Here is a 12799-nt window from a genome sequence, read left to right as displayed (position 1 = left end):
AGAATTGACCGAACTGAATCAGAGCTTCACAATGGCGGAAACACCGACCATGATTAGTGACGAAAAAACCATGATTGTTCGGGAGAGGCTCTCACTGTACGGGCCGAACCCCTCCATGGAATTGGTACAGCAGTTGATGGCGGAAGCGGACGAGGATATACGAAAGACTCGAGCCCATGAACTCAACCTAGCGAACGCACACCGCAATGCTGAAGCCCCGCAGGTAATCATCCCTGTCGAAAATGCTGGGAGGCCCAAGATACCCTATGCAGCATTTCGACCCTTCCTAGAGAGCGAGACAGGGATTGATGAATATTTGGCGGACTTCGAAAGGCAATGTGCCCTGCACCAGATTCCCAACAGAGAGTGGCCCACGATATTGTCTGGGAAACTATCCGGGCGAGCCCTGGAAGCCTTTCGTACTCTGGGTGCTGAGGAAGTGACACAGTATGAGCTAGTTAAGGAGACACTGTTGCGACAGTACGCGGTAACTCCGGACACGTATCGCCGACAGTTTCGGGGCACGAAAAAGAAGCCTAACGATACCCATATGGAATGGGCACACCGAATGCGGAGAGCGGCAAATCACTGGATGAGCGGAAGTAAAGCGGTGACTGGTGAGGAAATTTTACAATTGTTTCTCTTAGAACATTTTTATAATGGCATGGAACAGCAAGGGAAGGAATGGCTGCGAGACAGGCGGCCTTCTACCTTAGAAGAAGCAGCCAAATTGGCCGATGAACATTATGACTCCCGTCTTCACGAACCCATGAACTACCGAGCTCCAGCACGGGTCGAACCCAGAGAGGTTTACCGTGCACCCCCTCGTGCTGAATTCCGAGCCCCGGTGCCCGCAGGGCCCGCCCGACACTCAGGACCACCCAATAACAGCTCTGAGCGTCCCAGACCGACTTGCCACCGATGCAAGCAACCAGGGCATTTCATGGCTAGCTGCCCCCTTAATACGCACCAGACACCCAGGAATTACAATTACTCCTCTGGGTCATATCGTCCGGCCCGGGCCCTCTGTGTTAGCCAAGAGGCCCCTATGGAGGAATATTTGGGGCCGCTTCACGAGGCGGACCCTGTATATGCTGCCTCAGATAACTGCCAGCACCATCGGCAGAAGGTATGGCTCGAGGGGCGATCTACCGAGGGATTGAGAGACACAGGGGCTACTATCACGCTGGTACAGAGTCATTTGGTGCCGGAGCACAAGCGATCCGGACAGACTGTGGCCGTTAGAGTGGCGGGGGGGGATGTGTACAAAATTCCAACAGCTAAAGTGCATCTTGATTGGGGAGCGGGAAAGGGGGCTGTGAACGTGGGCATAATGGATAATTTACCTGCCGAAGTACTACTGGGCAACGATTTGGGCCCCATGACTTCTGCCTATGCTCCAGTATGCAACAACGAGGCGGACCCAGTGACTACACGGGCCCAAGCCCGGACGGAGCAAGAGCTCTCACCAGTGCGGGAGACACAGGTAAGACCTACCCCGACCTTGCCTGACATGTTAGGCCCCATACCCTGGGATACCCCAGATACTTTCGAGACAGAGTCTAAGACTGACCCGACCTTACAAAAGTACCGGGAACGAGCAGAGACCTGAGGGGGCGGGGCAGATAACGAAACATTCTTATGGGAAAAAGGGAAACTATACCGCTGGACAGAGAAAAGGGGACAGCGTAGGCGACAGCTGGTAGTGCCCCACAAATACCATCAAGAAATCCTCAAGGCCACGACATCCCCTTAGCAGGCCACCTAGCCGTAACCCGTACCCTACACCGCATTACTCACACGTTCTTTTGGCCAGGGATACACGCTGACGTTAGAACTTACTGTAACACCTGCGATGTGTGTCAACGAGTAGGAAGGCGAGGCGATCACCCTAAAGCCCATCTAGTAAATATGCCCATTGTAGAGGAACCCTTCAGCCGGGTTGCTATTGACCTAGTGGGACCACTGGCTACCCCTAGTCCCTCTGGTAAGCGCTACATTCTTACCGTAGTGGACTACGCTACCAGGTACCCAGAGGCTGTCGCCCTATCCAACATACAAGCGGATACGGTAGCGAATGCACTAGTACAGGTGTTCTCCCGGGTAGGATTTCCAAAAGAAATCCTATCCGACCGAGGCACCCAATTTACGGCTGAATTGACCCAACAACTCTGGCAGGTTTGCAAAATTAAGTCCCTCCTGAGCTCCCCATACCACCCCCAGACGAACGGCTGTATGAGAGGTTCAATGGGACCCTCAAGCAAATGCTCAAGATGTTCACTCAGGAAGACCGAGACTGGGAACACTTCCTGCCACACCTCCTATTTGCTTATCGGGAGGTGCCCCAGGAAACGACAGGGTTCTCTCCCTTCGAGTTGCTCTACGGAAGAAAGGTACGGGGACCCCTAAACCTGATCCGGGAGCACTGGGAGGGAGAGATGGAGACTGACGGTGTCCCCATTGTGCCATATGTGCTGGAACTCAGGGACCGAATGGAGCAATTAGCCAAATCCGTGCGGGCTAATCTCCAGTCGGCCCAGAGAAGACAGAAAGTATGGTACGATCCGGGGGCCCAAAAGAGAATCTTCACCATAGGACAAAAGGTGTTAGTACTTAAGCCGGTGAAGACAGACAAATTGCAGGCGTCCTGGCAGGGCCCCTACCAGATCGTAGAGAAAAGGGGAGACACCACTTATGTGATAGCTAGCTGCCACAACAACAATCTTAGAAAGACATTCCATGTAAACATGCTCAAGGAATATTTTGAGCGACCAGAGAACGTGACGGCCGTATGTTGTTCCCCTCAGGAAGACCCCGACAGTCTACCCATTCCAGACCTATTAGAAAAGAGTCTCCCCACAGGTATAGTGGCTCAGGTTCGGATAGGAGACCGACTTAGCCCCACTGAAAGGGAGCAGCTCAACCAACTCCTACAGTCCAAACACCTCACCTTCTCCCCGAAGCCAGGGTACACTACTTTAACCACCCACCAGGTAGATACTCCGGGACAAGCTCCCTTGCGCCAGGCTCCGTACCGAATCCCCAAAGCAGTTAGGACAGGAATGAAGAAGGAGATCGATGAGATGCTCCAACTCAGGGTAATTGAGCCCTCCGATAGTCCCTGGGCCTCCCCAGTTGTCTTGGTGCCCAAGAAAGATGGGACCACCCGGTTCTGCGTAGACTATCGGAGGCTCAATGAAAAAACTGTGACGGACGCTTACCCTATGCCCAGGGTAGACGAGCTACTCGATCGTATAGCCAGGGGAAATTACCTGACCACTATTGACCTCTGCAAAGGTTACTGGCAGATTCCCCTGGCCCCGGAGGCTATCCCCAAGTCGGCATTCGTCACCCCATTCGGCTTATATCAGTTTAGGGTAATGCCGTTTGGGATGAAGAATGCCCCAGCTACATTCCAGCGCTTGGTGGATAGGCTCCTGGATGGCTTCCAGAGTTTTGCTTGCGTCTACCTGGACGACATAGCGATCCACAGTGAGTCCTGGGAGGACCACTTAGCTCACGTAGGAATGGTTCTGGATCAGATCCGGGCTGCTGGCCTGACTCTGAAGCCAGAAAAATACCACTTTGGGATGGCCGAGGTACAGTACCTGGGTCACCGGGTGGGGTGTGGAAAGCAGCGACCAGAGCCGGCCAAGATAGAAGCTGTTGCCAATTGGCCCACCCCCATCACTAAGACTCAGGTCCTAGCCTTCCTGGGCACGGCAGGGTACTATAGACGGTTCGTACCAGACTACAGCACACTTGCCAAACCCCTGACTGACTTGACCAAGAAGAACTTACCTCGACAGGTCCTGTGGTCTCCCCACTGTGAAACGGCTTTCCAGGCTCTCAAAAATGCTCTAATTAACGCTCCTGTCTTGGCGACCCCAGCCCTTAACAAACGTTTTATCGTCCATACAGATGCTTCCATGTTTGGGCTGGGAGCCGTCCTCAGCCAAGTAGGCGAAGATGGAGGGGAGCATCCAGTTGCCTACATCAGCCGGAAGCTCCTGCCCCGCGAAGTCAGCTATGCAGCGGTCGAAAAGGAGTGTTTGGCTTTGGTGTGGGCATTAAAGAAATTGACTCCCTATTTATATGGGCAGGAGTTCACTCTGGTCACCGACCATAACCCGTTGGTGTGGCTGAACCGGGTCTCTGGAGATAACGGCAGGCTATTACGTTGGAGTTTATCGTTGCAACCCTTCAATTTCACCATTACTTACAGACCTGGGAAACAGAATGGCAACGCCGATGGGTTGTCCAGACAAACCGACCTCAGCCCCGCATAACCAGCGGTCTGGACAGCCTTAGTCTGCCCCGAAAAGGGGTCAGACCGTGTCTGCCAGAGTGTTCCACAGAAAGGGAGCACTGTTACAGAAGCATTAGTTATTTTGTTGTGAAGAGCTTATTTCCCAGCAGCAATGCCTGAACCAGCCAAGCCAGCGCCTAAGAAGGGCTCCAAGAAAACTGCAACAAGTATCATTTCATAAAGAGTTAACTTTTTTTTTCCAGCTTTTAGAAACTATTTTCTAAATACAAGTTTGCTGGCCTCAGCTCTAATTAAGTTTAGTGATAAACAATCCCATTGTCTAATCACCTCCGAAGTCAGACTGCTAATTGATAAGATGGGCTGCATTGTTTTCTTATGTGTAACTTGTTATCTGAAGTACTGTAATCCTATTGTGGCCTGTCAAAGGACATTGTCTCTCTATCTAAATGTGTGATGGGGGATTTTATGCTTCCTCCCTGGGAGTGCCCTGTGTGCATGTAACCTCAATAAAAAGCAGGCTGGGCATCCCAGTCCTGAGTTCTTGGTTGACCCTCAATCGCAGCGTTGACTCGTTTTTGTGGGCAGAAGGGTATCCTAGCTGTACTACAGCTAAGGGGGATTATTCTACATTTGCGAGACTCATATAGAATACTATGGAAAGCAGCTTCTCCCCTCTTCAGCAATAGGGATCCAGGCTACTAAGCGGTCCATCTCTCAGCGAGACTAAGGGTAACCGTAACAATTATATATATATATATATATATATATATATATATATATATATATATATGATATACCAAACTAGATCATCGTTGTCCAATTCAATAAAAAAGGAACATCCCACGTAGTGCGTCCTGCACACTGGTGTATTATCTTAGGGTCACAGTGTTATATATTGAGCCAGATAGTCTGGCGGCTACATTCCCCTGTTGATAATAGGGTTCAAAAAGCCACTATTTCCAAAAATATAATAAATCCAACGTACAATTTAATGTCTATTAACAGTGAACAACGATATAAAACTAGCTGGTAAAACGAATTTAGTTTCAAGTTTTTACAGTGGAATACTTAAATATTAGCTAGATAGATAGATTACCCTTACCGAGGTGAGTACCAGGGCTAGCCTAGGATAAATGGGCTAAAGTTCGACCAAGCTTCCTTAGGATTAACCAGATCCAAAATCTATGTATCAAAATTAAAGCCTCTGAAAAAGCAGTTGCGAAACGCGCGTCAGGCGTTTGCACTGCTCCTCTCTACCAGTTCTCCTTAGCTTAAAATTGTTTTAAGTTTGTGTGTCAATTGTTATCTTTGACACGGTTTTAATTTGTGTAATTCAGTAGTGGAGAATTCCATTATTTTTTATGTTTAAATTTCATAAAAGTTAAGTTTTAAATCACTCCACGCCACACACTCTCTTATTGCTTTGATTGTCTCCCTATAAGTGTGCCATATTATGCCCCCTTTCCTATCTCTCTCCTCTTAATTAAATAGGTAGACTAAGGAGCATGTACATGTCTGGAACACTCCATGGCAGCAATTTTGCAAGAATATTTTAAATAATGTTATACATTATGGAATCACTGCTGCCATCTAGAGCTCAAAAGCATTTATGCAAAAGCATTCATGCTGCCATAATGTGCTTCAGAAATGTGCATAGTACCTACCTTGGTATTCTCTAAAAATAAGAAATAGGATAATAAAAGTAATTTAGAAAAATTCTTACAATTGTTTGCTCTACGAGAATCATGATAATAAAATATTGAACTGGGTTTCATGTGATATTGGATTGTTTCCTTGCTCCTATCTGATTTTTCTCAATGCTGTCCCGCAGAATGCCCAGGGAGTGCAGGTTAAAAGGAATGAACAGTTTGCTGCTAACGCTATGATTCCAGGCAGTCTTCTGATTCCAGATATATCAACGTAAGTGACATTCTTCAAACACCAAGGAACTCACAGGGATAGAGTTAGCAGTTGTGCTCCATAAAAAATACCAGACAACATATAGGTGACTGGGCATGGGTGGTAGGTCCCACCCTTGAAGCCACTATTTATATATTTCACAAGTGAGCAGCCATTTTATCCCCTTGGTTGCCAGTAACACATGTATGCAGTAGGGATTTGCCCCTTTGACTGCCAGATGTGCACTCACAGCAACCGCTGCCCAATAGAAAATGCACAGTGTTACTTCTTTTTCTGCCATGTTTGTAATGCATAGAGGCATAGGAGGCACTTTGCATTTAGATGACACTTAGGGGACCTTAAAAAAAATGTATTTTCGTATAGATTTTACTGAACAGCCTGCAAAAATACTGCACTGTCCAGTTTAACACCTGGCAACTCTACATGGGTGCTCTCCAATTGAATTTAATGAAGCATTAAACCTAAAATCTTTATTTTGTGATTCAGACAAAGCACAGAATTCAAAAAAACTTTCCAGCTTAGTTTTACTATGACATTTGCTTTGCTCTAATAAAATTCTTTGCTGAAGAGCGTACCTAGGTAGGTAGGAAGGTAGATAGTGTGCATGTGGCTGGAGCACAACATGATAGTAAATATTTTTACTACCTAGAGCTCTTGCAAATATGGTTTCCAGTTGCCACATTTAGTTCAGGCTAAACCTGAACACTCTTGCACCATGCAAAGCACAGCAAAAAAGATATTCACACTCTCACACATTCTCTATCTCATACACACACACACACACACACACACACACACATTTTCTATCTCATACACACACTCACACACATTCTCTATCTCATACACACACTCTCTATCTCATACACACACTCTCACACATTCTCTATCTCATACACACACACTCACACATTCTCTATCTCATACACACACACTCACACATTCTCTATCTCATACACACACTCACACACATTCTCTATCTCATACACACACACACATTTTCTATCTCATACACACACTCACACACATTCTCTATCTCATACACACACTCACACACATTATCTATCTCATACACACACTCACACACATTCTCTATCTCCTACACACACTCTCACACATTTTCTATCTCATACACACACTCACACACATTCTCTATCTCATACACTCACTCACACACATTCTCTATCTTATACACACACTATCACACATTCTCTATCTCATACACACACTCTCACACATTCTCTATCTCATACACACACTCACACACATTCTCTATCTCATACACACACTCTCACACATTCTCTATCTCATACACACACTCACACACATTCTCTATCTCATACACACACTCACACACATTCTCTACACACAGACACAAAGACACACAAACACTAACACTCTAACACACACTCTCACTCACACACTAACACACACTAACACTCTAACACACACACTCTCACACACATACTATCTCTACACACAAATATGCTAATGCTATAACACACACTATCTCTCTTTCTCTCTCTCTCTCTCTCTCTCTCTGACACTAACACACTCACTCTAACACACATTCTCTCTCATATACACTGTAACACATACACTAACACATACTCACACATACCCTCTCTTACACACACTCTTTCTCACACACAGAAACAAAGACACACTAACACTCTAACAAACACACTATCTCTCACACACTAACACACACACTCTCTCTACACACACAAATACACTAACACTCTAACACACACCCACTCTCTCACACTCTAAAACACACTCTCTACACACACAAATACACTAACACTCTAACACACACACTCTCTCACACACTAACACACACACTTTCACACACATTCTCTCTCATACATGCTCTCTCACACACACACACACACATACATACACTAACACTCTAACACACATACACACTCTCACACACTAACACACACACTTTCACACACATTCTCTCTCATACACGCTCTCACACACACACACACACACACACATACACTAACACTCTAACACACACACATTCTCTCTCATACACACTCACACACACACATACACTAACGCTCTAACACACATACACACTCTCTCTACACACACAAATACACTAACACTCTAACACACACCCACTCTCTCACACTCTAACACACACTCTCTACACACACAAATACACTAACACTCTAACACACACAGTCTCTCACACACTAACACACACACTTTCACACACATTCTATCTCATACACACTCACACACACACACACACACACATACACTAACACTCTAGCACACACACACACTCTCTCACACACCAACACACACACTTTCACACACATTCTCTCTCATACACGCTCTCACACACACACACATACACTAACACTCTAACACACACATTCTCTCTCATACACACTCACACACATACACTAATGCTCTAACACACATACACACTCTCTCTACACACACAAATACACTAATGCTCTAACACACACTCTCTCTCTCACACACACTAACACACACACTCACACACATTCTCTCTCTCTCTACAGACACAAATACACAAATGCTCTAACACACACTCTCTGGCCTCTATTTATCAAGCTGTCAACCGCAAATACGATGGAATTCCGCAGCGTATTTGTGGCGAGCCTGATTCGCCGTAGTTATCAAACCCTACAGACCGGCAAAAGTAGAATATAGTGACGTAACATACGATCCGGCAGACTCAGTCCAACACAGATCGATGGTTAAGTCACTACAGATGTTCCGAATGCAAGTTCGGCACAATCTGACTACTTTTGGTAGTTATCAAATACCTACCAGGTACGCTCGCCACTATTCCGGCCCAGCGTACCTGGATTTCAATCCGCCGACCTGGAGGCGGCGGATGCCATAGGAATCAATGGGAGTCTGACAGCAGCGAAAGCTCATGTTCGCTGCTGCCCGATATCCCATTGATTCCTATGGGAAATGTCTATACCTAACACCCTAACATGTACCGCGAGTCTAAACACCCCTAATCTGCCCCCCCTACACCGCTGCCACCTACAGTATACATATTAACCCCTAAACCGCCGCTCCCGGACCCCGCCGCAAGTCTAATAAATGTATTAACCTCTAAACCGCCGCTCACGGAGCCCACCGCCACCTACATTATACCTATTAACCCCTAATCTGCCGCCCCCTATACCGCCGCCACCTACATAAAGTTATTAACCCCTATCCTGCTGCTCCCGGACCCCGAAGCAACTAAATAAATTGTTTAACCCCTAAACTGCCGCTCCCGGAGCCCACCACCACCTACATTATATTTATTAACCCCTAATCTGCCCCCCCTACACCGCCGCCACTATAATAAATTTATTAAGCCCTAAATCTAAGTCTAACTCTAACCCTAACACCCCCTAACTTAACTATAATTTAAAAAAATCTAAATAAAAATCCTATAATTAACTAAATTATTCCTATTTAAAACTAAATACTTACCTGTAAAATAAACCCTAAGCTAGCTACAATATAACTAATAGTTACATTATTTTTATTTTACAGGCAACTTTGTATTTATTTTAACTAGGTACAATAGTTATTAAATAGTTATTAACTATTTAATAACTACCTAGCTAAAATAAATACAAATTTACCTGTAAAATAAAACCTAACCTAAATTACAATTACACCTAACTCTACACTATAATTAAATTAATTAAATAAATTAACTACAATTAACTAAAATTAATTAAAATTAAATAAAATTAACTAAAGTACAAAAAAAAACCCCCACTAAATTACAGAAAATAATAAAATAATTACAAGATTTTTAAACTAATTACACCTAATCTAATCCCCCTAATAAAATAAAAAAGCCCCCAAAATAATAAAAATCCCTACCCTATACTAAATTACAAATAGCCCGGGCCTAAGTTCTCAACGAAGCTGGGCAAAGTCTTAATCCAACCGGGCAGAAGAGGTCCTCCAGACGGGCAGAAGTCTTCATCCAGGCAGCATCTTCTATCTTCATCCATCCGACGAGGAGCGGCTCCATCTTGAAGACATCCGACGCGGAGCATCCATCCAGACCGACGACTACCCGACGAATGACTGGTCCTTTAAATGACGTCATCCAAGATGGCGTCCCTTGAATTCCGATTGGCTGATAGAATTCTATCAGCCAATCGGAATTAAGGTAGGAAAAATCCTATTGGCTGATGCAATCAGCCAATAGGATTGAAGTTCAATCCTATTGGCTGATCCAATCAGCCAATAGGATTGAGCTTGCATTCTATTGGCTGTTCCAATCAGCCAATAGAATGCGAGCTCAAGCCTATTGGCTGATTGCATCAGCCAATAGGATTTTTCCTACCTTAATTCTGATTGGCTGATAGAATTCTATCAGCCAATCAGAATTCAAGGGACGCCATCTTGGATGACGTCATTTAAAGGAATATTCATTCATCGGGTAGTCATCGGTCTGGATGGATGATCCGCATCGGATTTCTTCAAGATGGAGCCGCTCCTCGTCGGATGGATGAAGATAGAAGATGCCGCCTGGATGAAGACTTCTGCCCATCTGGAGGACTTCTTCTGCCCGGTTGGATAAAGACTTCACCCGGCTTCGTTGAGGACTTAGGCCTGGTTGGATGAAGACGTCTCAAGGTAGGGTGATCTTCAGGGAGTAGTGTTAGGTTTTATTAAGGGGGGATTGGGTGGGTTTTAGAGTAGGGTTGGGTGTGTAGGTGGTGGGTTGTAATGTTGTAATTTTTTTTACAGGTAAAAGAGCTGATTACTTTGGGGCAATGCCCCGCAAAAAGCCCTTTTAAGGGCTATTTGTAATTTAGTATAGGGTAGGGATTTGTATTATTTTGGGGGGCTTTTTTATTTTATTAGGGGGATTAGATTAGGTGTAATTAGTTTAAAATTCTTGTAATTATTTTATTATTTTCTGTAATTTAGTTTTTTTCTTCGTACTTTAGTTAATTTTATTTAATTGTAGTTAATTGTAGTTAATTTAGGGAAATAATTTAATTATAGTGTAGTGTTAGGTGTAATTGTAACATAGGTTAGGATTTATTTTACAGGTATATTTGTCTTTATTTTAACTAGGTAGCTATTAAATAGTTAATAACTATTTAATAACTATTGTACCTAGTTAAAATAAATACAAAGTTGCCTGTAAAATAAAAATAAATCCTAAGCTAGCTACAATGTAACTATTAGTTATATTGTAGCTATCTTAGGGTTTATTTTACAGGTAAGTATTTAGTTTTAAATAGGAATAATTTATTTAGATTCATTTAAATTATATTTAAATTAGGGGGTGTTAGGGTTAGGGTTAGACTTAGGTTTAGGGGTTAATAAATTTAATATAGTGGCGGCGACGTTGGGGGCGGGGGATTAGGGGTTAATAAATTTCTCTCTCACACACACTAACACAATCACTCTCACACACATTCTCTCTCTACAGACACAAATACACTCATGCGCTAACACACACTCTCTCTCTCACACTAACATACTCACTCTCACACACATTCTCTCTCATACACACTCTCTCTCAAACACACATTCACTTACTCTTTCACAAACAGACTCACACACTCTTACACACACATTCGCTCACTCTTTCACAAACAGACACACACTCTCACACACAAAGACACTTACACACACACTTAGACACACTCCCACACAAAACACACATGAGAGAAAGAACTGTAGGCATGTGCAGTATTTTGCAAATGCACAATGTCACCTTTTTGACTGTGGCTGTTTCCTGCTAAACCTGGATGTGTGAATGTTCTGGCCAGTCTACTCTCTTTGTCACTGCTTTTTTCTCTTTTAGGCCTGGAACTTGGAAAATCACTGCTCAGTATAGCACAGCACCAGGAACAAATTTTACTACTGAATTTGAAGTAAAAAAATATGGTGAGTCGTGAATGGCTATAGAATTTGATATATAAGTGCTGGCTTTACTTGCAGATCATATAGCACAGGCTGTCCAAATCCAGCCTGTCAAGGTTTGGGCGTGGCACTCAGCACCACTGAGCAGAAAATAATTTGTTAATGAAATAGCAGTTCCACGCTTCTGATTAGCAAATTAAACATGTAGGTGTACCAATGTTTGTACATAACAGTTTAATTAAATTCATTAAAAGTATCTAATTTCCTATCGCCTAGATTTAGAGTTTTGTCGGTAACGACCCGCGTATCTAACGCTGGCTTTTTTCTGGCCGCACCTTTAAAATAACTCTGGTATTGAGAGTCCACAGAATGGCTGCGTTAGGCTCCAAAAAAGGAGCGTAGAGCATATTTAACGCAACTTCAACTCTCTATACCAGAGTTGCTTACGGACGCGGCCAGCCTCAAAAACGTGCTTGTGCACGATTCCCCCATAGGAAACAATGGGGCTGTTTGAGCTGAAAAAAAACCTAACACCTGCAAAAAAGCCGCGTTCAGCTCCTAACACAGCACCATTGTTTCCTATGGGGAAACACTTCCTACGTCTGCACCTAACACTCTAACATGTACCCCGAGTCTAAACACCCCTAACCTTACACTTATTAACCCCTATTCTGCCGCCCCCGCTATCGCTGACCCCTGCATATTATTATTAAC

The 12799-nt window shown here is 44.3% G+C and overlaps 1 protein-coding gene across 1 annotated transcript in view; it reads left to right on the top strand.

Moving 5' to 3' along the window:
• The window catches only part of LOC128667103 (complement C4-like), a 236879-nt gene that overhangs the window by 53881 nt on the left and 170199 nt on the right, over nt 1-12799 (top strand). Inside the window, 2 exon segments of the mRNA XM_053721997.1 lie at nt 6102-6190; nt 12027-12109. Of these exon segments, the coding sequence (XP_053577972.1) occupies nt 6102-6190; nt 12027-12109 (172 nt within the window).

This window comes from Bombina bombina, chromosome 7 (genome assembly GCF_027579735.1).
Source record: "Bombina bombina isolate aBomBom1 chromosome 7, aBomBom1.pri, whole genome shotgun sequence".
In the NCBI taxonomy this organism is placed as follows: Eukaryota; Metazoa; Chordata; class Amphibia; order Anura; family Bombinatoridae; genus Bombina; species Bombina bombina.
This window is presented reverse-complemented; position numbering and strand designations above follow the sequence as displayed.